The sequence below is a fragment of the Phyllostomus hastatus genome, unplaced genomic scaffold (assembly GCF_019186645.2).
Source record: "Phyllostomus hastatus isolate PE091 unplaced genomic scaffold, TTU_PhHast_1.1 phas_scaffold_345, whole genome shotgun sequence".
NCBI classification, from domain to species: Eukaryota; Metazoa; Chordata; class Mammalia; order Chiroptera; family Phyllostomidae; genus Phyllostomus; species Phyllostomus hastatus.
This window is the reverse complement of record NW_025334024.1, coordinates 29,807,356-29,832,169: the sequence shown is the minus strand read 5'-3', so window position 1 is coordinate 29,832,169 and position 24,814 is coordinate 29,807,356. Positions and strand designations below refer to the sequence as shown.

The following is a 24,814-nucleotide window of genomic DNA, read 5'->3' as shown; positions in this document are numbered from 1 at the left end:
CTGGCGGATGGCAGCGGGTCTGGATTTCTGGGAAGAGCCTGCCATCTGCTGGCCACCACAAGGAACACACGTCTGCCGAGCGTTTTCTCAGGGCAGCTTGTGGAGGGGCCTGGCCAGGTGGGTAGGGTCACCTCCAACCTGCAGACCCTGCGGGGCTGGGTTGAGATGGGGGCAGGAGGAGCCCCCGGGCACCCTTCAGGACCCAAGAAGGAAAAGCAAGAACTGAGGGGAAGGGGGTCCATCCGGGCAAAGGGCCTTTTAAGAGAGAGAAGGCATTCGCCCAGGAAACGCCCTGGGAAGAGACACAGGTGCTGCCGAGGAAGCCCAGGTGGGAACACGTGGGGCGCACCTGTCGCTTAGCAGGAGGGCTCCCTCCGCTTGTGGTCTGCTGCCCGAGCTCGTTCCCACGGGGACTGGTTTGCGGTTCTCCGCCTGGAGCTCTTTCCCGCCCCGATCCCTCTCACCTGGGCAAATGCGCATTTTTCAGGTCTCAGTGAACCACAACCTCCCCTCCACCAGGAAGCCTGCCCAGACTGTCCTCCCCTCCTCTCCTGTCTCTTGGTTCTGTCTATCTGTCCACTGTGTACCCAAGAGGGCACATTCCGTGAGGGTGGGGCCATCCCCGCACCAACCCCCTGCCCTGCCCTGCCCTGCCCCCAGTGCAAGAAACAGCGTAGGAAATACTGGTTTACTGGTTTTTCTCCTGGCAAAACCAGACCCTGTAATCTGAAAACAAATGAAACAAAAATACTTTGAAACTTGTTTCCCCACAACAATGAGGTCTCCCTCATTGACAAGCAAATTGAAAATAATTACCTTTTTAATTATCTATTTATAACCACCGTGGGAGGGGCGGCAAATGGTCTTATTTACGGTTGTCATATGTTACCAATGAGCTCTTCACTCCACCCATCTGGGTGGGACAGGCAGCTCCTGCTTGGGGCCCGCCCGGCCTCCAGACCCACTCCTCCCTCTGTTGCAGGCGCGCCCCGAGGCTGTTTTGCAGAAACCAGCCCTTCCGTTCTCGGTTTCTGTGATCCAGGGCAGCTGAGGCCAGCCCCGGGCCCAGGTGTGGGCAAGTGACACTGTATGGCAACAGCCCAGCACGTGATTGGTTCAAGGATGAGCACGTGACCAGAAGAGATTTAGCCCCGGAGCTTCTGCTGGAATTATGGGAGATTCCAGATCCCAGGATGCTGGGCTGGTGGGATGCAAGCCTAGGGCTGCCGGCAGCCATTCTGCCACCATGAGGGGGGCGGGGCGGTGGCCAGAAAGTGAAGCCAAACAAAGGAAAACAGAGTGAGAGAGGGAGAGAGGCAGTGTCGGCAAGTCAGGCATCCTTGTCCTGGGCCTTTCCGATACCTGAGCCAACCAAGTTCCCTTTCCCACAAGTCAGTTTCAGGGAGTTCCTGCTCCTGGAACCTGAAGGAACGTTAGCTCGAGTAGAAAGCAGGACAGAGAAGGAGACTTCTCTTTACAGAGTTAACACATCATTTGCAACACTCTTCACACAGATCAGAAAAGTATAATCAGCTTTTACATTACGATGACATTACTCAACACATCGGTCAAAAAGAGACACAACATCATCTGACCCCATGGTCTCCAAGGATGCTGGGGTCCTTAGCATCCCCAAACCGCCCTCGGTCTCCTCGTGTGTCCCCTCCCCAGCACCCCTCGGCCCCCATCAGCCCGGCTTTCGGCAGGAGTCTCTGCTGCCCCTGCCCCTGAAGGTCACAGACTGCGCGGGGCTCACAGCGGCACACCCGGCGAACCGGGGTGATGCGCTCGGCCCCCGGCCCCCGCGTCTCCCGAGCTCTGCAACCGGGCCATCGCCAGGAGGGTTGCGAACATGGACCCGGGCTGCCTCTGCAGGACCTCGGGCCTGTCGAACTCCACAACCTGGAGGGTGGAGAGAGGGAGGGACAGCGACCCCCGCTGGGCTCAGCCTGGAAGGACCGAAGGCCTCCGGGGCGCTGGCGTGCACGCCAGCCAGTCCTCCCCCTGCCCGGGCTGCCGCCCTCACCTTCCCGTTGTCCATGACCAGGATGCGGTCGCAGTAGAGGACGGTGGTGATGCGGTGGGCGATGACCAGCACCGTGCAGCCCCGGAAGGCTTCGCGGATCGTGTGTTGGACCAGAGCATCGGTCTCCAGGTCGATGGAGGCTGTGGCTTCGTCGATGAGGAGGATCTGGCGGACACAGACGGGGGGAGAGGGGGTGAAGGTGAAGGCGGCCTTGGGCCCCGAACCTGGGTCTGGCCCCGGGTCGGCCCCTATTCCGCCGAGACCCTGAGCTGCACACTGAGAGCTTGAGACTGCAGTCCAAACCCGCTGTGAGCTCTTGTCGCTGGCGGCGTGTTGAAGACACTGTGAGGTCGCCACCAAGGGCTAACTTTTCTAGTTAAAATCTTTCCCCAAATTTACCGATTAGAGAGAGATGCATTGATCTGTTGTTCCCCGAGTCCCGCACTCATGGGTTGATCCCCCTGTCTGTGCCCCGGCCGGGGCTGGGACCCTCAACCTTGGCGTGTTGGAATGCTGCTCTGACCGACCGAGGGCCCGGCCACGGTGAGAGGGAAACTCTTGAAAATGTCCCAGGGGCCCTTCTGCTTTCATGAACCGCCTTCCTGTTCGCCGCATGAACGCAGATTGACGTCCCTCACGGGGGGGGGGGGGCAGGCACATGGCACGGGGGGGGGGGCAGGGAGGGGCGCCTCGTGGGCCGGCAGAGCCCCTCCCCCACCCCCAGACCACCGTGCTTTCTACTGCGGCGTTTTGGAACTTGTTTCATGAACCACCTGCGTTAGGGAGCTGTCACGGGCACGGGTGTGACTTCACGAATGTCACTGTTCACGACGAAACCCTTCGTAAAAAGAGGGCGTCGTGAGTGAGTCAGAGGGCACCCAGACACGACGAGATCGAGAGTGCGTGCACACCTGTGTGTGTGTGTGGGCGCGTGTGGGCGTGCTGTGCGTCGCTCGTGAGAGAAAGCTAGCCGCTCACGAGCCCAGGGGGTCTACCTGTGTTAACTGGTGAAATTATTTTGAAAACTCCAAGAAACACTGTCAGATGAAATTTCCCCAACCTCTATAGCTTTGCCCCAGAACGGCAGAGCTGTCCGTCTGGGTCCTAATAAGGACAAGGGAGCATCCTGCCCCCACGTTTTAGGAGAACGTGCAGCGAGCCACTTTTACATCAGTCAGCTCCTGACCTCTGAGCCCCTTGGGTGCGGGACCTCGGGGCTGAGGACGCAGGTGCGCCCCCTGCCGTGCGCGGGCGGTCCTGCGGCCGCGGAGGGAGACGGCCGCGGAGCTGCCCTGGCCTCACCTTGGAGTTGCAGAGCAGGGCGCGGGCGATGCAGAGCAGCTGCCTCTCCCCGACGGAGAAGTTTCTGCCGTTTTCCAAGACTTCGGCCTGCAGCTTCTGGGGCAGCTTCGAGATCTGTCACGCCGGGGCGGACGACAGGAGGTCAGGCGGGCCTGTGCGCGCTGCGGAGGAGACCTACGCTGACCCCCGTCTGCCCCTCCCCTCCTCCGCGCTCTCTGCACTCCTCCGCGGGGGTCTCCTTCCTTGCCTGCGCCCGCCCGTCGGTGTCCGGTCTCAGCTCCAGTCCTTGAAGGGGCCCTGCCTGGCCGGCCCAGGCACTAGGGCTGCTCCCCCACCCCCATGAAAGTGCTGGTGGTCTCCCTGCGCCCCTTCCAGCCCCGGCCACCATCGGAAAGGATCTCTGTGGTCGCAGGCTGGTTGCCTGGTTGCGTCCCACCCAATGCTGGAGGATAAAGACCCTACCTGCCTCCCCTCTGCTGCGTGCCCGAGCCCAGCATGTGCCTGGCGCACTGTCCGTGCCTGGGCGCCAGCAGCCCATCCCAAGGCATCTCGATCTCGGGTCACGCCAGCTGCACGAGACGGGCCCACCCACGGCCCAGCGCGGCCCCCTCGGGAGCCCCGTGCGGGAGGCCCCCTGCAGGAGGCGCAGGCTCGGACCCCATCGGGCTACTGACCGTCTTGCTCAGGGAGGTCTTCTCCAGAGCGCCCCAGATCTGCTCGTCCGTGTAGTTGTTGAAGGGGTCCAGGTTCAACCTGCCCGGCAGAGGAAGACCAGTGTCCGGTGACCGTCTCGGCCACCGAGCGGTCTGTCCTGGACACTTCGGGTGACCAAGGACGCTAAGAACGGACACTGGGCGTACAGAAGCCCACGGGACTGCCATGCGCAGGCATGTCTCGTGCCGGTCAGTACCCGCTCCTTCTGCAGGCAGCACCCCGAGTTTGGTTTGGGAGCCCCCTGACTCCCAACCCCCAAGCCCAGGCGGTCCAGGTGGGGCTCCGTCACCAACCCTAGGGGTGGACGGAGCAAGTGACTCGGGTACAAGCAGACCATATGCGACCAGCCCCCGGCCAGAGCGGTCAGTCAGGGGTGGTGGGTCACCATGCAGAGCGCGTCTCGGGACTTGTAAGGCATTCACTGGAAAGGAACTCTCCGAGTGAGCAGGAGAGGCTGCGACCCCCCTGCTCCTGGAGGGGCACACAGAGCCCCCCAGGGCCCTCCCTGGGGCCTGAGATGGAGCCAGAGCAGGGCTGGGCGGACCCTGGCCCTGGAATCAGCCTGGGCCTTCCCCGGGTCATGAGGCAAAAGAGGACTTTTTAGCTTAAGCCGTGTGTGTGTGTGTGTGTGTGTGTGTGTGTGTGTGAGAGAGAGACAAAATGTGCATAACATGCTCATCACTGTGACCATTTCTAACTGTGCAACCAGTGGCATCCAGTGCGTTCACAATGTCCTGTAACCATCCGCTAAAACTCATCAGCCGCAACAAAATTTCTTCCGTCAACCCAACCCTCTCTCCCCGCCCCAGCCCCTGCGAGCACCGAGCATCCATCCTACTTTATGTCTCTGTGAATTTGCCTGTTCCGGGCACTCGTTTAAGTGGAAACACATAGTATTTGTCCTCTCTGCCTGGCTTACTCCACGAAGCACAATGCTCCCAAGACCCAGCCACGCTGTAGCTTATATAGCTTGGTATACATATAGATGCATAGAGCAAATACGATACTTTGTTCATACCCCTGACCGGGCAGTTAGCTCCCGGTATTATAATGTGTCAGGTCGTAGGTCTCTGCAACACCCGCATCCCCGGACTGCTCTGTGACCCTGGGGGTGGGGGCAGGGATCACCCATGTCCCCAGTCCCTAGCCAATGTCTGGACCTGGCAAAGTCTCAGAAAAGACAAGCCGATGGATGAATGAATGAATGAATGAATGAATGAATCAATCAATCAATCAATAGATTCTCTGGCCTCTGAGAATGCCCCTGAACTAGCCCTGAACCACGAGGCCTCAGGCTTCACGTTCAGCGCCTCAGCCCTCACGTTCAGCGCCTCAGCCCTCTCGGTCGCCAGCCCTTGGTGGTCCCACACAGCCAACATGCACGATGGTCAGGCGGGAGCTCTCGGTGGCTGAGGTGGGGTCCCTGAGCTGCCTTTGGGGGGCTACAGCCTGCGAGTGCCTCTTCTGCGTGTTCACGAAGCAGCCACCAGGGCCGCTTCTTACTCTCCCCACCCCTCTTAGAATGTGTGCCCCGGGGGGAAGGACCCCTTGCTAATGTCCAGTGGAGGCTGGACGGTGGAGAGACAAGACTAAACGGCCCTAGACAGGGAAGCGTGTGGTCGCCATGGCGCACGTGCGGAACAGTGAACGGAAATCGGCCGTGAAAACTGGGCCTTGCTCTGGTTTGGATGTGGCGGGTCCCCAAGAGGCCTTGTGTTTACCGGGGTCTCCTTCGACCCTCAAGGACAAGTCGGTGCTGGGAGGGAGGGGCCTGCCTGGCAGCCAAGCCCCGACACCCGGTCCCCGCCCCCCACTGCCCTCTGGCCCAGCCCCCACCTGACGGTTCCCGAGAACAGGACGGGATCTTGAGGGATGACGGACAGCTTGGACCGCAGGGCCTCCAGGCTGATGCTGCTGATGTCCACGCCGTCGATGAGGATCCGGCCCGCGGCAGGCTCCACCAGCCGGAAGAGCGCCACCCCCAGGGAGGACTTCCCTGTCGGGCGAGAGACGGGCGGCGCGTCTGTGTCCCGAGTCTGCACGGGGACCCCGGCTTGCACGCCGGACCCGCTCCCCGCCGCGGCCCCCTCTCTTGGTCAGCAGGGGCGCAGACAGGGCACAAGAGGGCTGGAATCTCCGCTGCAGGGGGCGTCCAACCGGCAGCTTCCTTAGAGCCGAGAGCGGGAGCAGGGGGGGCAGGGGGGCGGGGCCACCGCGGAGCCAGTGTATCCGATCCAGCCACGTGTGTGTTTTGTCTCACACACAGTGTTACTGTTACTTTAAAAAATTCTCTGCCAACATTTCAAACAGCCCAAGGTCCTATACATAACATTCAGACCGCACGCTTCTAGCCCCGCGTCCCCGGGGCGACCGGCAGCTGGAGCTGCTTTCCCGGGAAAGCCCGGGTGCTCCAGCTCAGCGCGCGGCCCGCCCCACCCCCACCCCACGCATCCACGTCACTTGCCAGGCCCCGCACACTTGAGCCGTCAGCCTCTGCTCGGAAAGACAAGGTCAATGCTTGTTCTTGTTCACCTTGGCGTTCCTGTCGCCGCGCCCACTGATGCTCAGTGAACGCCTACTGAGCGAACACGGTCCTCTGGCCCAGGGTCCACTGAGAGCCTCAGTTCAGAGTCAGTCCTCCGGGCCCATCCCCCGCGAGTGCCCTACAGAGTCTAGCCGCGCCGTGAGCCCTGCAGGGGCCTGAGGAGGAGCAGCCCCGTGAAGGCCGTGCTCAACCCTGGGGGGCTTCCTGGAGGGGGCAGCTCCAAAGTGCACAAAGGTAAGGTGAGAACCAAGTCTGAGCGAAGTCTCTGAACAAGTAAAGCTCAAGAGGGAGTGACCTTGGGCCGGATCTCCCAAACGTGCGCGGAGGGAAGGGAGGAGAAAGGACAGGGGAGGAGGAGACTGGTGCAGGTCCAGGAAGGGAGGGCGGGGTGGGGGGGAGGAAAAGTGGACCGAGATTCCACTGCTCGGCCTGCTTGCCCCCTGCTTGAAGCGCTCCACCCCTGCACCCTGGTCTTCCTGTCTCGGCTCCAATGCGGACCTCGGGGCCCAGGGCACCGTGGCTTCAGGACCCCCAACCTGTCACCGGTTGGACCCCACCCCTGCCGTTTCCTCCGCGCGCTCACCACACCCGTCAGTATCTCGCTTATTCCCCCGTCCGACCACTCGCGCTCAACACCCGTCTCCTCCGCTGCGATCCCGCGACAGCAGGGGCTGGGGGCTCTGTCCACCAGCGTGCGGGACAGGGCCCAGCACAGGGCGAGGGTCAGCAAACGTCTGCGGGGTCCCCGAGCAAACCCATGCCCCCAGGTCGGCCCAGCACCCCGAGACCGAAGTTGAGGGCGGGGCGCGCAGGACCCTCTCAGCTCACCGGAGCCCGTCCTGCCCACGATGCCCACCACCTCCTGGCTGCGGATCCTCAGGTTGATGCCTTTGAGGACGATGGGCGTGTTGTCCCGGTACCTCATCTGATAGTCCTGGAAGGTGATCTCCCCACGCTGCGGCCACCCGTGGGGACAGCTCGCGCCTTCCACGTGTGAAGGAGCCTCGGGGACACACATCTGGTTTGCGAAGAGAGAAACAGAAATCGGCAGTTACCACCCCCCTCCGCCCACCCGCTGCCGACCCGCCGGCGCCAGCCGTGGGGGGGCGTGTGAGTCACACCAGGCCGCCCTGCGTCGGGGTCCAGCCCCCGGCCGGGTGAGCGCACAGACACCCCGAGGGGGCTTCTCGGCCCCCACCCCCCTGAAAGGCACATAGTTTTCCCCCCAAAGACGGAGAAGCCACACAGCCAGCCCCCTTGTTTCTGACAGAGAGAACTCTTTCTGATTTACTGTCTGAGGTCAGAGAGAAATGGGATCCAGGGTGAGAATGGTGACAAGGGCGGCAGGCAAGCACGCCCCCTGCAGGGCGAGCTGGGCAGCTCGGGGCCCGCGGCCGACGCGGCCCCGTGCGCGTTTTCCCCACGCGTCTCACAGACGGGCGAGGAAACGGAGGCTCAGACCGCGCGCAGGGCGAGCTTGAGGCCACACAGCCGGGGAGCGGACAGGCGAGGACTCCGGCCCAGGGCTGCCGGCTCCAAGGCCACAAGCCCCGTTGGGAGGAAAGGACGACGGAGGGGAAACCGGGGCAGAGCACGGCCCGCCCCGCTCAGCGCGGTGTCACCGCAGCCCGCCACAGGGGGGCGCGCGTCCCAGCTGTGCGGGTCACCGCTTCCGCGCCTGGGACCCGGCAGGGCCTGGCGTGGGAGGGGGGGGGGGGCTGCCGGCCCCCGGCCGTGCGACCTTCGGCCAGATGCTCAGCACGGCCAGCCTCGGCGTCCTTCTCTGGATAACGACCCGCATTCAGTCGACCTTCTACCAGGGGTTTCTGGCTCTGCTGACCGAGGCTTCCCTGCGGGCCAGGCTCCGCTAGGTGGTGCCTCGGACACCACGTTACTTAACCCGCGTACGAGTCCAATGACGCAGCGACTGGGGTCCCTCCCATTTCAGAGACGTGGGGGGGGGGGGCAGGGGCGGTGTCGGTTGCCCCCGGCTGCACAGCTGATTGGGGCGGCTCCAACGCCTGCGCGCTTTGCTCTGACATAGAGCAGCCGCAAGGACTATTGTTGTTGTTAAACTCGGGCAAACCTCTCGTCTCCAAAGAGGGGAGAACATTCCTTCTGCCCCCAGGCCCGCTGGCGCGTGAACGGATTGGTCGGTGTGAGCCAGTGAGCACGGGAGGGCTTCGGAGAGGAAGCTCTTCTGGGAAGAAGGGGGGGTGGGGGGGCCGAAGCGCCCCGAGCCCCGGCGGCCTCCTGGCAAAGGCTCGGGCCCCGGGGACCTGCGGAGACTGCGGAGGCCGAGCCCCGGGCCGGCGCCGGGGCCGGACCGTGCCCACCTTCATATACTGCAGCATCCTCTCCGCCGCCGTGAAGTGCGCCTCCGTCTCTGAGGCCACGGGGCTCATGGCCTGGAAGCTGTTCGCCAGCTGGAAGGAAGGGCACACGTCGGACTGTGTGGCTACGGGGGGTGTGCCCAGGCTCCCCACGCTCCCGAGACCTGGTCGCTGCCGTGCCCCCGGGAGCGGCGCAGTGCTCCCGAGTGCAGGCGCGGCCGTGGTGGGCAGTTCCGGGTGAGAGTCCCAGGGGCGCCTCCGTGCCCTAGGCCCCGGGGGGCGACCCTCCCCGAGTGGGGACAGGAGACAGGGGACGAGGCCCCCGTTCCCTCAGCCCTCGGGGACAACCCAGGGAGCGTCCTGTACGCTGCCCACGAGACCCCAGTCAGCCCCGTGCTGGGGACCTAGACCCAGACCTCGGCGACACGCCCTCGTGATGCAGTTCCTCCTCCCTGCCCCCCAAGGCCTGCCTTCCTTCCAGAAGCATCCCCTGAACAATCTGCCCGCACCCGCAGCCTTGCTGTCAGGCTCTGCCTTCAGGGGAGCCCAGGCGAGGGAGTCCTGGGGGCTCCCCAGAACTGGCGGCTCCACAGAGGAGGAAACGGAGGCCCAGAAAGAGGACGGGACCCTCACGGTGTCCCCGGGAGCCCGAGGCGGAGCTGGGAGGGGCCCTGCCTCCACGCTCCAGACCTGGGCAGACAGGCTGTGCAGAGCGCTGGCGACCCCTTCTTGGTATGGTGGGTTACCAAACCCCGAGGCCAGGCTCTGTGCCCCGAGAGCCGAGGACACAAGGCCCGCCAGCCAGGAGAATCCCGTCCAATGGGGAGAAAGGACAGGTCGACAGAGAATGGTGCTCTCCACCACACAGTCGACCTGGAGAGCCATTGGCACCCATGGGACAGCCACCCATGCAGGGGTCTCGGGGAGGGCTCCCGGAGGAGTTGGCACTAGAGGTGCACTCTTATGGAGAAGTGGGACTTAGCCGGTGGAAAGTGGGCGGGGCCAGGTGTTGCAAATAGGGGGCAAAGTGCTAAAGGTCATCAAATAGCAGGACGCACCCAGGCCCCGCAAACCCAGGGTCCCGACGGGGCGGGAGAGCCGTCCACATGTGAGAGAAGAGGGACCCCGTCATGGCGTGGCACTAGGCTGGGAGAGGAGGTCATGGGCGGGCTGGGGGACTGGCTTTCCTCCAGTCAGCAGATCAGACACGCTGCGTGCCTAACCAATAGCTGAGCCCTTCTTTCTCCTGCTGTGTTCAGGCAGGCAGCGGTCGGGGGTCCCAGGGGGCCTGGCTAGTTCAAACCAGTCACATGAACCCCACTGCTGGAGCGCTGATAAAGCCTGAGGAAGAGTCAGGTAGGAGCATTCTGCAAAACTGCTCCTTGCTCTTAAAAAGGGACCTGTGGACAAAGCCGTCTCCTCTCTAGCCTTGGACAGATGTTGGATGAGGATGTGTGGGTTGGGGCTGTGGCAGCTGTTTTGTGGACTTGAGTAGACAGGCTGTGGATGCTGGAACAGCACAGACACAAAACAACCACGGGTTCCTGCTAGGCCACAAAATTAACCAACAGAGCACAGCCCTGCCTCAGCCTTCCCGTCACATCAGGTAAGCACCTAGACTGCCACGGCCACTTTGATTTGACTCTGTGGTTTCGTTTGGCAACCAGAAGCTTCTCCAGTATTTACTGAGGAGCCTCTCAGGGCTGCAGAGCGACACGGCCTGGGGTTCCTGCTTCCCAACGAGGGACCGTGGCTTCCTGGAGCCACACACAGCATCAGCCGGGGACCCATGCGGGCAGAGGAGAGAGTGCATGTTGGGGTCACGGGGTCAGATTTGAGGGGCCTGGATGGCAGGGCAGAGCTCAGGAGGAGGCAGGGGGCCTCCGGAGGCCCTGAAACAGGCAGTAACATCAGAGCCACTGAAACTGGAGATCACTCTGGGGAGGGGGGGAAGGTGGGTGGGGAGGGTTTTGAGGGCAGGGGGCAGGCAGGCAGGGAGGTTCCCCAGGACACGCATGGGGCAGGACAAGCTGACCTCGAGGAGAAAGGGTGCACCTGGGGCTGCTATGTGGCCAGGCCAGGCCTGCAGGCGGAGCCCCTCCCTGGCTCCTGCCGGACGGAGCCAGGGGTTCCTGGGAGCAGGCGCCCTCTGGGACAGGAGAGCCCCTGCCCACGCTGCCCTGCACCGGCTCGGGAAGGCCTTTCCCCCGAACCTGGCCCTCCCCGCAGCCAGGGGCAGTTTCTGGCCTTAGTGACTCTTGGGTCCCCTGGGACACCACGTGGCACCTCGCCCTGCATCCTGGAAGGGTTGGCAGCAGCCGCGCTCCAGGGCGCGTGTGCCCGCGTGTCGGGGACCAGCACAGAGACCGGCAGGGCTGCCGCCAGCTGTGGGAACACGCGCTCTCACAGCCGTCTCCTCTCAGTGGGGCGTCAGGGAGGGCGCAGGTCTCCCGGGCGTTTCCCCCGCTCTGACCCGCACGCTCACACACACTCCTCCCCGGGCTGGGAGGCGTCACCTCCCTTTGGCAGGTGAGGAGTCCCGGGAGGAGGATAACACACTTCCCCAAAGTCACGCTGCGAAGGGGGGCCAAGCCCGGGGCGATGCCGCCCATCCGAAACCACACGGTCTGGACCACTTCGCTGTGCCCCTCAGCGCGTGATGAGAGCACCGTGAGCAGAGGCCAGCACACGCCCAGCCCAGCCCAGCGCCGGCCGAGGTCCGGCTCCCAGGAAATCCCACGGTGGACGCACCGCGTGGCCCGTGCGCCAGGGAAGGGCCTGCGCACACAGGCGTGGGTGGTGCCGGGTGCGTGCGTAGACGTGCGTTTGCTGCTCGGCCTCGCCCAGCAGCAGCACGGAGCCCTTAGCTCGCCCACAAGGAGGCGCCAGCACTGGGGCGCTCAGCTCCGAAGCCAGTTGGAGAGGAAGGTGCACGGCTCAGGGGACAGTTCATGAACTCTCCGGGCGGCGGGGGCCGGGGGCTGGGGGGACCGGGGCCCAGCAGCCTGGGCTCGCGGAGGTGGCTGCTGAGCCGGCCTCTGGCCTCGCAGCCCTTCAAGGATAGGCAGCCCTTCCGCAGGAATCTGTGGACGTGAACCTCGACCACCCAGTCGGCTCCGGCCCCCAGAGCCCCGGGAGGTAGGCAGACCACCAGTTCAGACCACCCCCCTCCAGGCAACCTGGCTTTAAAAGTAGATCCCAGACCCCACCCAGCCAGGACTTGACTCCGTACCGCGCTAGCCTGGGAGCACTGGGACCCCTCCCCGTGTTACCTCCCCCGGTGACTCAGGCAAGTTTGCAGGGCGTGACCGGTGACGGGAAAAGAACCGGCCAGGCAACCGAGGGGGTCGGCGTTCTCGCCCTGGCTCTGCTTCTAATGCTCCGTCTGTTCGAACGACTCCTTTCCCTCCCTGGGCCTCAGTTTCCCTGTCTGCACAATAGAGGGCTGGCTTCCCCTTCGATGCCAATATTCTAGATCCCATGCAATATCTTTAAATACAGACTTCCCAGTTCAGAAGTGACGAGGAAGCAGCAACAGATGCAGGAAGCCAAGGTCACGGCCCCTAAGATCACAATCCCGTGTCCGTGGGCCACAGGCTGAGCCCCCTCCCTCACCTGCAGGATGAAGCTGATAGCCATGGCCTTATAGGAATAGGAAGCAGAGGAAACACCGAAAGTCACGAACAAGGCCACGGCCAAGGATACCAGGTTGATCATGAGCTCCATCCTCAGTGCCAGCCATCGCGTGGCAGACAGAAACATCAGCAGGTAGTTACTCTGCACATCGATCAGCCTTTTAAACCTGAGGGAGAAAGGACCGCCTGAAAGCCATGTACTCATGTGTGTGTCTGCCCCAAGGTTTCCCAAGGGCGGACACTGGCTGTGCCCCCCTCACCCCCGGCCCCCACCCACACAACCTGACCTTTCTCCAGGGGACTCCTCCCTACCCCTTTCCCAGGCCATGGAGTCGACCTGACCCCAGATCTGGGAGTAGGGCTCTGGGCAACGTAGGCCTGTCCACACACGCTCGTCCCAGCCTTGGTGACAAGTTCAAGGGCGGGTAAGTGGCCCTCGGGGGGCCGAGGAGGGGGAGTAGTGAGTCCTGCGATCTGTGAGCGAGGGGAGGCCTGACTCCGCCCCACCCACCCCCGAGCGGGGCTGTGTGTGCCTGGACCGCCGAGTGTCCCCAGTGGGTGCTGAGCACCACCTGGGCTCCCGGGGCTGATGGCCTGAAGGTGTCGCCCCGAGGGCCCCTCAGCCCTGCTGCCTGCACCGCCCTCGAGGGCTCTCGCCATGACCCATCCGATATGCCACCAGGTGACTGGGCTCACGCCGTCTCCCGCGCCCACATCGCAGCAGGCTTCGGAGCTGGCTCAGACGCCGCCTCCTCCTGGGAGCCTTCCCTGATATCCCCTGCAGGCCGCCTCGTTTCCCCCCTGAACCCGTCTGGCGTTTCACCTGCCCGTCTCCTCGGCTGTCTGTCATAGTCAGCCCTGGGTTATTACGAAAATAGGCCCTAGTGGGTGTCTCCTGCCTTCCTCCTGAGTGTGAGCTGCCTGTCCGTCAGGGCAGACCGTGTGGGGTCCGTCTTTGCGAGTAGCTAAGCTCAGAGGGCACGATGAGCCCCCAGCAGCCACCACTGGGCTTTTGTTTGTTTGTTTCAGCCGACAGTTTAGAGGGCAAATCGGCGCGTGTGAATAGTAAAGGAAACTCTGTTCCTTAGAAAGCTCTCGTTCCTTCCTCTTCTAAGAAAATGAGACTCCTGTTTGGAAGGGAAAGGGGAGACCAGGAGAGCAGCGCGGCCCCAGAGAGACTTGTCCCTGCAACCCTAGAATAGAGGGGTCCACAGCCCCTCGGGGGTCAGGGTCACAGACATTTTCTGTGTCGCTGTGCGGGTCGTTCCTCTGCTGGTGGTCTGAACAGAGGCGGCGCTGGAGGCTCGAAGGAACACACGGAGCAAAACCAGCGTTTCCCTGATCCTCCTGCAGATGGCGCTGTTCCCGGGGCTCTCCGCACCCTGCGCCCGCCGCCCCCACCCCCGACGGCGGCGGCAGGACTCACTCGCGGATGAAGTCTTCGGTTTTCCCCTAGACGTGGATGGAGCTGAGGCCCTGCAGCGAGGTGAGGATGTGGGAGAACAAAGGGGAATGACTGTAGTTCTCCAGCCTCTTGAACACGTTGATGACCCTCTTGAACTTCCTGCGTCGAGAGGGACAGGGAGTGGCCGGGCCGTCCGCCGCGGGGACCACCCAGGTGTGGCTGGGCCCCCACCTCGAGCCCCAAGTCGCAAAGCCCATCGGTAAGCAAGAGAAAGCCCCTCACGTGTGGCCAATGAGGCACACCACTATGAGCACGACGCCGATCAGCAGGATAAACAGGGACAGCACGCTGGACACCGCCAGGTTGAAGACCACCACCAGGAGCAGCACCAGGAACTCTTCCACCACCATGGGCAGCAACTGGTCCAGCTGGTGCAAGTCCCCCACGAAGCAGTTCAGGAGCCGGCCTGTGGGCGTCGTGTCGAAGAAGCTCGCGGAGCTGCCGGCCACCTGCGGGGACCAGGGTGCCGGGTCCTGAGCAGAGCGGCAGGCCTCGCCGGGGGCGCCGGGCGGCTGGAGCCCCGCCTCCAGCAGGGGGCGCTTCGGCCCACCCGCTCTGACCTGCCTGCATCCGCCTGGTGCCGCCGCGCCCCCTTGCACCCATGTGACACTCTGGGAAAGGCAAAACCAGGGAGACAGCCCTGGGATTGGTGGCAGCCAGGGGTGGGGGGTGGGGAGGAAGGAGCAGGTGGGCCGGGGGGGCGGGCAGGAGGTGGCCTTAGGGCAGAGAAAACAGTCTGCACGATACTACGTGGCAGGTCCACGTGGGCATACCTTCCTCAAAACCCTAGAACGCACAGCGCGCAGAGTGAACCTTCATGGCAACAGTGGGCCTCCGTTAATAACAGCAATAATAGACCCACGCTGGCTCTCCCACTGTGACAGACGCCCCACTCGGCTGCAGAAGGTTAGTGCGGGGGGGGGGGGGGGCTGCTGAGGGGCGAGTGAGAACTCCCTGTCCCTTCCACTCAGTGTCTGAAACCAGAAACTGCTCAAAAAGTGAAATCTAGAAAGAAAGAAAAAGAGAAGCCCAGGTCGAGTCCAGCCTGCGGCCAGGCCCCTACCCGGTGTAAGAGCTGGTTGTGCAGAGCGGTGGACGCCTTCCGCGTGACCTTGGTGAACACCAGCGAGGAGCAGCACCCCACGCAGGTCAGGGCCAGGGTGCTGAGGCCGAACACCAGCTCGTAGAAGGACAGGTGAGGGTTGTCCAGGATGTCGCCGGGGTCCGCGGCGGTCACGTTGGCCTCCCGGCTACTGTTGGTCTTGGGGAGGGGACAGGGACGCGATGGGATAACGCCCGTGTTTGGTCTCCGCCCCGGGCCCTGACACAGAGGTCCTGCAGCCCTCGGCATTTCCCACACGGGGCGGGGCTATGAGTTTCTTTGGCTCCAGAACTTGGCCTCTGACTTTGGTTCCGGATGCAGGAGTGTCTGATCCCCCTGGGGTCTCCCGAGCAGCAAGAGAGACTTTGTATCTGATGGGCCGGCAGGGGGCTGGGGCCCTGCCTGGCCTCAGGGTGCAGCTGGTCCCCGGCAGACCAAGCCATCAGTCAAAACCTGGACCCTCAGCCCCACCTCAGCCTCCTGCCAGTGGGGGAGGGGCTGGAGATGCCACTAATTGCCTGTGTGACCCAGGCGCACGAGCATGGATTCCAGCGGCCTAAGGTGCGTCTGTAGGAGGACCCCAGCCCCCCTAAACCCCAGGCTAAAACGCCTGTCTCAGAAAGCTGAGGGGCGGCCCCGAGAATTTCCTGGTGGTTCCAGCCAGCACCTCGCGCGCCCCCCTGAGCTGCCTCTCCCCGCTCACCGAAAAGGGTCCGGGGTGTGTAGGCTCCAGCCCGCTGGCATTGACCGACACCTCCCCCACAGGTGTCCCTTCTCTGACTGCACAGAGCCCCGCCCACCGGCTCCCTCCTGCTCCCTCTGAAACCCGAACCAGAGTGGAGCTCAGCCCTTCTGCCCACTGCCAGGAGTGACCGGATAAAACCTGTTTTCCCTCCTTCGCTACGTTTCTCTTCCATGCGGCCTCCCAACCACGGGCACCCACCCAGGGCAGGAGTGTATCTGGAACAACGCAGGGCCAAAATCTGCCCCCCACGGAAAAAGTCACTGGGGTGGAACGAAGAGCAGACTTGGGGAGGTGCCTGCAGCCAGAAACCTCGTGGTTTTGTCCCCAAAAGTCTGCACGGGTGACGGCTCATTCGGGGAACACCGGTTAGAGCTGGGACGGAGCAGCTCTAGAGGCCCTCCCTGGGGGTTCCCCGAGTCATCTGGGCACTGGTGGCCCCGGGCAGCTCGTGGGGTCCCCAGCCTGTGCTCTGGTCATCGGAGAAGCCACTCGCTCCCACCGCGGCACTCACCCCTGAGCCCTGCTCCATCCAGTAGCTCAGCCACCAGAAGTTGAAGGTCATGAGGAAGATGAACGTCACCATGAGCAGGAAAACCAAGACGCAGACGATGTACCCTGCAGGGGGAGGGGCAGTGACACGGGCACCCCGAGACGGTGCACAGCAGCTGTGGACAAAGCCGCACGTCCGCCCCAGGCCCTTGGCTCTCCCCGACCCCTCCCATCCACCTCGGACACTGTGAAGGACCAGAAACAGCTGGGCTCTGAGGTCGGAAAGCCCTGGGTTCAAATCCTGACTCTGCTTCTTACAAGCAGTGTGAGCCCAGGCAAGGCACCAAATGCCAGTGACCCGCCACTTCCTCAGCTGGGAAATGGCGTCGGTAGTCACAGCAGCCTCCAGGGCCGCTGTGACAAGGACACAGGATGACCTGGGTCCCGGCCCGAGCCCCATGCCCGGCCCACAAGCAGCGTCCTGGAGAAGTCAGCTCCCCCTTATGCAGGAGCTGGGGCTCAATTCTCAAAATAGCAACACCAGCTCCCACTTCTGCGGTGAGAGCTCTTGTGTGTGACGTGCCAGAGGTGGCCCCCCACACGTGTGCCGCTTCTGAGTTAGGGGTTCCCTCCCGCCCCCCATCACTGAGTCTCCCAGAGCAGACCCAGCTGTCACAGAGTTCCCAAGTCAGGGGGGCGTGAAAAGTTGCTATCAGAATTGCTCTCAGAATCTCATAAATCACTCGAGGAATGCAGACCCGGGCCCCAGTTTGGGGGGTTCTAACAGGGTGCCTCGGTGCGCACACGGATTGGACAGCCCACCAGTCCCAGGACGCAGGGGTTCTGAAACTTCTCATCCCCACCCACCCGCCTTCAGAAGTGCAACCTAACGCCGTCGCAGTAAAAGCTGCACCCTGTCCCAGCATGCAACAGGGCTGACGGGCTACGTCCTGCTCCATCTCTTCACGCTGCTAAGAATTCAGCCCAACCGAGTATGTAGCCCTGCAGCTTGGAAAACGCCGAAATGCGGACGACTGCGTTAAATACCATGCTCCCTCAGATCTCGGATCGGGTGCTTTGGAATCGGGGCCTCGGGCCCAGAGAGGCCGCCCTTCCCGGGGTCAGCCCATGCCTGGAGCCGGCAAATGACCCTCGCGGGCCCATCCACAGCCCACACACCCCACGGTCTCATTTGTCACGCTCTCGCCCACCACGTCAGGGTTCCTCCTGCCCTGCACTGTGCACCCCAGGGCCAGCTACCTGACAACGAGGGGACACCCCGAGAGCCCGGAGCCCCCCGAAACCATTCCGGCCGTCCAGCCGACCCTAAGCTTGCTCAGTGTATCTGCCCTGCCTTGGCCCGCTGTTTCCCACGAAGACCCTGGGAAGGGCTCTGGGCCACGCCCTCCCTGCCCGGCCCCCGGCCTCCTGACCGGCGGAGGGGCCTCCCCGCGGGGCCCCAGGTGGCCTGGCACGCCGGCTGTTTCTAGGGACCCGTGAGCACGCACCTCTTCCTTCTCGACTGTCATTTCTCTGCGTGTCTGACCCCGCCCGCACAGAGCAAACCCCGGTCCATCATAACGCAAGGACGCCTGGAAAGCAGCTCCCAGCACGGACTGGGAGGGTGGGGCTGCCAGAGCTGAGGGTGGCCGGGACTGTGCGAGGACCACGACTCCTCTGTGCCGCTGGGCCACACGTGACCTCACACCTCCTGACCTGACCCGGCCCCGGGGGGCAGGGCTGGTCCCACAGAGCCCGGGGCTGGGCAGGGGGCAGCTGACAGACCGCACCTCCAGCTGCCTGGATGTAGTCGTGATAGACACGCCACGCCAGGGACCCTTCTTTTATCTCCTCCTTCGTGGTGAGCTGATTCTCCAGCCCTGGGGGTGGGGGAGAGAAGAAGGAACCGGTGTGGTCGCAGGCTCCGTCTCACCGCACGGGGGGCGGTGGGGGGGGGGCCCTGCAGACCCGCCTGCCCCGCCCCCCCCTTCCCAGTTCCCTCGCCTCCCAGCTGCTGTGCGCCACCCCACCTGACCCGAACTGGCCGGCTTTCCACGGAACACTCTGGACTCCAGAGTCTGGAAGGTGGGGTCCATCCCCAACTCTTCAGTGAACCCTGGAGGGCCTGGAGCCCCCCAGACAGCTAGATGGACTGAGAGGCAGGTGTGGAGAGTGGAGAAAGCAATGACCTTGGACCAGGACACTGGGTTCCAGCATTGTCCCCACAAGGCTGGGCAACCTCAAGCAGATCACTCAAACTCTCTGTCTGCATCTGAAAACTGGGAGGAAGGGGCCCTGCAGCAAGACGCTTCTCGGACAGCCCCCCAAAACCTCTGTCGCACCCACCCGGGCAGGTTTTGGGCCCGGAGCAGGGCCGGGAGGTGGGTGCCTGGAGACGCCAGCAGGGGGTGCTGACGACAGCCACCCGGGAAGCAGCACGTGGAGAACGGCTCTTATCGCTGCTAGATGCCCCGTGTCTTCCTACAAGATCGCCCCAATGTCTCCTGGGGAGAAGGGGCTCTTCCTGGAAGATTTGAATCTTGAGGGAAATTATACCAGCAAGGAAAATATTCGGGGTAGGTTTCCTTTCTCTTCTTTCTTTTAAAGATTGTATTTACTTATTTTTAGAGAGGAGAGGGAGGGCGAAAGAGAGGGAGAGAAACATCCAAGTGTGGTTGCCTCTCACGCGCCCCCTACTGGGGACCGGCCCACAACGCAGGCCTGCGCCCTGACTGCGGACCCTTTGGTTCCCAGGCCGGCACTCGGTCCACTGAGCCGCACCGGCCAGGCCCAGCGCCGGTTTTTCCGGATGGATTCCGCACCTGCGCCGGCTCCTGAGCCCCCGACCTTGCGGAGGCCCGGCGCTCCAACCCTACTCTCCATTCTGCGCTCTCCGCCCTATTCCAGTTCCTTTTCCGCCCCCCTCGGTTTCTGTCCCCCACAGCCGAGGCCACGCCGGGCGACAGGGGCCTGCGGGGGGGCCTGCGGGGGGCCGGGCCTCTCTGCACATGACCTCCTGTAACCTCCACGCTGCAGAGTCAGCCCTGTGACCTTCCCTGGTTGTGCCAAGGAGGGGTCGGAGAGGTGAGGCCGCTGGCCGAGGTCGCACAGCTTTGCAGGCGGCAGGTCCCCAACGCCGACCCGGAGCGTGTCTCCCTTTAAAACCCAGGTCTGCCTGTTCCGCTGCGCGGGCGGGCGGGCGCAGAAAGGGGCAACTGGGCCTTGAGCGTCCGGGCGGCGGGGGCGGGGCCCGGGGCCCTTCCGATTTAGTCCCTTTGTTTTCAATGTTTGCTTTCCACAAACGCGGGATGAATGGAAGTCCAGATGTGACGTTTTCTACGCAGGCCACTTGGGGCCAAAGCGACACCCCCCCCCCGCCGCGCCCCCCCCCCCCGCCCAAGCACTCACTTCCTGGACCCTCCGGCCTCCTGACCCGCACCCCCACCGCCCTCGACCCGTAGGGCCCTGCAGCCTGCGGTGTGCGTGGTGTCCCGGACCCCCGACCACAAGGGCGGTGGCCCAGCCTGGGGCCGGAGGAAATGCCAGGGCCTCCGGGGGGCCCGGCCAGACACAGGGAGGTTCGGGCCGGTCCCCAGCCTCCTTACCCGCATTGTCACTCTGAGGCTCTTCCTGGCAGAGGGCCTGGGCCTGACCTGGCCCCTGATGCTCTTTGGCCGTCTCTGCTGCATCCTGAAACACGTCCTGGGGGGAGGCAGGGCCGTGAGCGCGGGGGCGCTCCCGCCCACGGGGCGTGCGGCTGGGGGGGTGGGGGGGTGGCGAGTCACCTGCTTGTCTTCCCCGTGCATCTTCTGGATGAGGTGGGCGTACTGCCCCTTCTTCTCGACTAACTCCCTGTGAATCCCTTTCTCGGAGATTTTACCGCCTTCCAGCAAGATGATCTGGTCACAGAACTGTAAAAACTGAGGAGTCGGAAGGAATGAGGTTTCCAGGGAGTGGACAGAGATGTCCGACTTCACTATTCAGAAGGAAAACGTCGATTCGCCTCGTGATAAAGTATCGTGATGTTTCGTGACGCCGGACAGCCCCAGGTAGCGGCGGTGACTGGAGGTTCGGGGGACACTCCTAAAATGTCGGGGCGTGGGGGCACAGGTTGTAGACCGGTATGATGCCTTTGGCAAACAATTTGACCGCCTCTAGTCAAACGAAAGGTTTCTGAAGAATTACCAACCAGCAGTCAAACCGTTAAAACTCTGTCCTAAAAAACAAAAAACACCTCTCAAGAGCGCACCGAGGCACCCGGAGACCGGCGCACACTGAAGCATTTTTTTTTGTAAAAGTGAAAAATGGGGGGCAAACCCCAAATGTCCACCTTAGAGAAACACACCCCGGGGGTATGTTCCGGCGCCGGAGCACTTCACCAGGGAGAACTCGGGTTCCCCGTGCCAACAGGGAAGATCTCAGAAATGCGGTGCTCAGTGAAAAGGCGGATTAACCCAGGACGCGGAGAGTAAAATATCAACTGGACGAAGATTTAAAAATGCGGGAAAGGAGATGAGACTCCGTCGGGTGCGAAGACCCACATATGTGAGGCAACGGGACGAAGACACACCAGGAGCCGTGAACAGCGAGGCCGGGAAAGGTGGGAGGGGCCGGAACGCCACCTGGGAGGACCCGTGTCTGATGAGGTCCCCGGGGCAACTGGATGTGTGGGTTGTTACCAGAGCGCTTCCTAAAGCTTTTTGGTATGTCTTACATATTCTGTCCCACAAAATATCGTGAGGCCGAAATGCAAGATGAAGAGGGAGAAATAACACTAATGGGTTAAGGCGGAAACCAAACAGGAAACTACCCAGCAGCAAAGACCTGTGAGAGGCAGCCCCGGGTTCGGCGTTGCACTTGATCCAGGAACGGGAGACCTGGGGCGTCCTCCTCTGAGGGACACTGTTTCTCCACCAGCACTGGCCCACCCAGAGGTTTGGTTTGGGTTGTTCCCAGCCTGTCTTCTTCACAGGGAAAGCAAAGGAAGTCCAAGTTCTTTCCGACACCCCCTGCATTTGGGGGCCCAGTCCGAACTGAAGGGGCAGCTGCTATGAGGTGGTCATGAAGTCACAACCGGGAAGGGCGGTCACCTGCAGCTGGTGGGTCACCAGGACGACCGTCTTGCCCCGGAGCGTCTTCTTAATGCACTGCTCGAAGATGTGCTTCCCCACGTGGGCGTCCACGGCCGACAGGGGGTCGTCCAGCAGGTAGATGTCGTGGTCGGAGTACACGGCGCGGGCCAGGCTGATCCTCTGCCTCTGCCCCCCGGAGAGGTTGAGGCCCCGCTCCCCGATCTGCGGACAGGGGCCGGGGGCACCGCGTCTAGCAGGGAGGCGCAGCCGGGCGTGCTCACGCCAGCCCAGCGGGCAGACGGGGCAGGCTGAACCCCCACCGCATGTACTCCTGGGCACCCCATGATTTGGCATCACTGGCATTGAAAAAACGAGTTTCAAAGTTGGCGTCGTGGCCAGTGTCCCCCCGTGGGCGACCGCACAGGGAGGGTGTGGCCCCTGCGTACAGTGGAACACCACTCAGCCACAGCAAAGGGTGCGGTCCCGCCACTCGCCACAACAGGGGTGGGCCCGGAGAGTACCCCCGGCCAGGCAAGGGGAGTCAGACGGAAAAGGGACAGAAACACGCGGTTTCACGTGCAGGTGGGATACCGTACAGAAAGCAAAAAATAAATGATCACAACTAACGAATGCGTGCTTGGACACGACAGGGTGGAGGCCCTCGGAGGGAGAGGGAGCGGGGCGTCTGCGGCCCCCCGAAGCAGTGCCCCCAAGTCGCCAGAGCAGCGCTTTGCACAGGGCAGGGGGCGCACAGGCCGCGCCGCGGTCGGGCAGTAAAACCGAGACCACCACCCTGCTTCTACCTCACCGGGGCGTCTGTGGAGCCAAGGCGGCCGCGGCTGGGAAAGGTGGTGAATTAGCCGGAAAACGCAAGTCAGAACCCACATCGGCCCTCTGGGGCAGTGGCGGGTGTCCCCCTGGACGAGGGGAGTGGGGGCCTGCGGGGGGCAGTTGGGTGGGGGGCCAAGGGGGTGGGCGAAAGGTTTCTTATTTCCTCACTTTTCCCTCCTCAATGGGGAGGCTCTGCAGTAGCAGCTCGGGCTGCTCTGTGAAGAAGCTGGGGTCCCCCCTCTCTTTCCCCAGGGAGGCCGGCGGGGGACCCCGCAACATCCCCGCAGAAGTGGGAGAGGCCCACCCCCCACTCACCTCTGTCATGTCTCCGAAGGGCAGGATGTCCAGGTCGCGGTCCAGGGAGCAGCAGCGGACCACCTGCTGGTACCTGCCAGGTCGGGGGGCAGAGGGGACAGGGCGGGGACCCTGCGCTGAGAGGGTCCGGTTTGGTTCCCTGTGCGCTGGCTACCGCGGGGCGCTCTTTCCACGTCCTCCCGTCTTTCTCTGCTTTCAATCTAATGCAGATACCTCATGAATATTTAAACAGAACAAAAAGAAGATACAGTGGGAACGCATCTCTCTCGCGTCTTTGACCTCCAGGGGCTTCTCTTAGAAGCCGCCACCCTTGCGCTTTCTCGGGCATTTATTGAGAAACGGCCTCTCCCTGTCTTTCTGCGTAGTGAGCACGGGCTTCTGTCACCCTGATGCCGCCACTTGGCCGCGCCGTAAAGGTTTTAACCTGTGTTCTGGCGGGGACATTTGGGTTCTTTCTGGCTGTGTGCTCCTGTGGTCAGTGTGCCGTGTGGACACTCTTGCCCACGGGGCTTGGTGTGCGTGGGTGAAACCATCTGCCCACTGAGCACCCAGTGTGGCCGAGCTGCTGTGATTTTGCAGAGATGTTTCCACACGGGCCCGTGTCGTGTCCAACTGAGGGCAGAGCCACGGTCAGAGGAGACCGGGCGCCAGGGGCCAGGGCAGGAGGACAGTCCCAGCCGGAGACCACAGCCCCAGACTGGCTGCAGAGACAGAGAGGGAGATGCAGGGAGAAACCCGGGAGAGGGGAAGGAGGTGGAGCTTCCCAGAGCTGGTGACCAATGAGACGGGAGGGAGCTGGGGGGGGGGGGGCGGCAGGCTGGCTGCATTACACTGCACTGGGCAGTCTGGGGGCTGGGCGAGAAGGGGATTCACCAGCTGGTGTTGGGCCCGGCCTCGGGGAGGCTGCCGGACATCCGGCCGCAGCTGGCCAGCGCAAACACCTACGCGTCTAGGCCCCCGGGGCTGCTCCCGTGGGGGCAGGGGCAGATTGCAGAACTGAGCCAAGAATCCACGGACGCCTGTGCCCCACAGCCAGAGGCCGGCGGTGACATTCAGACCCTCCTCCGAAGAGACCTCACTGCGATTGCCACGTGACCGGACCCGGCAGGTCCCCCCGGCGCCCAGGGAGGAGAGGCCCCCAGGCCGTGGCCCCAAAGGCGACCCCCCCACACTCACAGCCTCATCCCCCGAGGGACTAGCCCTGAGACCTAGAGGTCAGGAGCGAATCGGCACAAAGCTTTAAACGAACCCTTTGGACGGCGAGGGTTACTTCGGTCCCGATAATAACGTAGTGAAACGTGAAATTTCTGAAAGCGACTGGGTTCCACGCCGGTCATTCCAAACGCCACCAGCTGCGTGCCTTTGCGCCTGTTAGCTAACCCCCTGGGGCCTCAGTGGCTCCCCCGGAAAACGGATGTGATGAGAACCCGTCTTTCTCGGCCCGGAGGACTGAGGGCCAGGCCTGCCCGTGGGCTCGAGGAACACTGTAGCTTTAAATTACCCCCCCACCCCAGACCCCTCCCCAGAGGCTCACCAGGCTTCCTCGAACCTCCTGCCCATGAGGATGTTGTCCCTGATGCTGCCCGAGATGATCCAGGCCTGCTGGGGCACGTAGGCCAGGCGCCCGTGCACCCCCACCGCGCCCTCCAGCAGGTGCATCTGCGGGACGGGGAGCCCAGCCTCAGCACGGCAGGCCCTGGGGACCCTGGGGCGGGGCCTGATCCTGCGGCGGCGGCAGCAGCTGAACACCCCAGGCTCTCTCCCCTCTGACGTCCCAGCCCCTCTGGGGCCGCCCCTGCACTCCCCGGAGCTGCTGCTGATGTCAGGGAGGTGAGAGGGGAAACGGCCCTCGGGGTTGGGGCGTCACGAGGAAGTGGCTAGCGGGACAGCGTCATGGTCTCTGCCGCGAAAAACAGTCCCACAAAACACGCATCTGCATAGACGGGGGCCGGGGGTGGGGGGGGACCGCGAGTGCCTCTGACTGCGGCGTCTGGGCACTGGGTGTGCGGCTCTTCGCCGCGGTGGCTCCGCCCCCTTTTCTCCGCGCTCCGTTTACAGACGCCCGTTGAAAAGGTAGAGACCACGGCCCACACCCAGGCACCCCAGCCGCCCCGGGGCCCAGCACCCCGAGTGGCTTTCCCTCTCCCGTCCTGGGCGCCCTGCTCCTGATCTGGAAGAACAGATCTTTCAAGGGACATCTTTCTGTTCTCCTTGCTTGGCGTGACAGCGGCTGGGGCCCC

General features: G+C 63.3%; 1 protein-coding gene across 1 annotated transcript in view; it reads right to left on the bottom strand.

Annotated features, from left to right (window-relative positions):
* Window positions 1–1,733: 1,733 nt before the first annotated feature.
* ABCC11 (ATP binding cassette subfamily C member 11) overlaps window positions 1,734–24,814 on the bottom strand; it is a 35,982-nt gene continuing 12,901 nt past the window's right edge. The window contains 18 exon segments of the mRNA XM_045818832.1: window positions 1,734–1,902; window positions 2,027–2,191; window positions 3,329–3,442; window positions 4,003–4,081; window positions 5,879–6,038; window positions 7,416–7,605; window positions 8,924–9,013; window positions 12,536–12,722; window positions 13,982–14,119; window positions 14,243–14,458; window positions 15,073–15,281; window positions 16,379–16,482; window positions 18,147–18,236; window positions 19,962–20,058; window positions 20,142–20,276; window positions 21,447–21,650; window positions 22,575–22,647; window positions 24,109–24,233. Of these exon segments, the coding sequence (XP_045674788.1) occupies window positions 1,753–1,902; window positions 2,027–2,191; window positions 3,329–3,442; window positions 4,003–4,081; window positions 5,879–6,038; window positions 7,416–7,605; window positions 8,924–9,013; window positions 12,536–12,722; window positions 13,982–14,119; window positions 14,243–14,458; window positions 15,073–15,281; window positions 16,379–16,482; window positions 18,147–18,236; window positions 19,962–20,058; window positions 20,142–20,276; window positions 21,447–21,650; window positions 22,575–22,647; window positions 24,109–24,233 (2,526 nt within the window). The 3' untranslated portion in view covers window positions 1,734–1,752.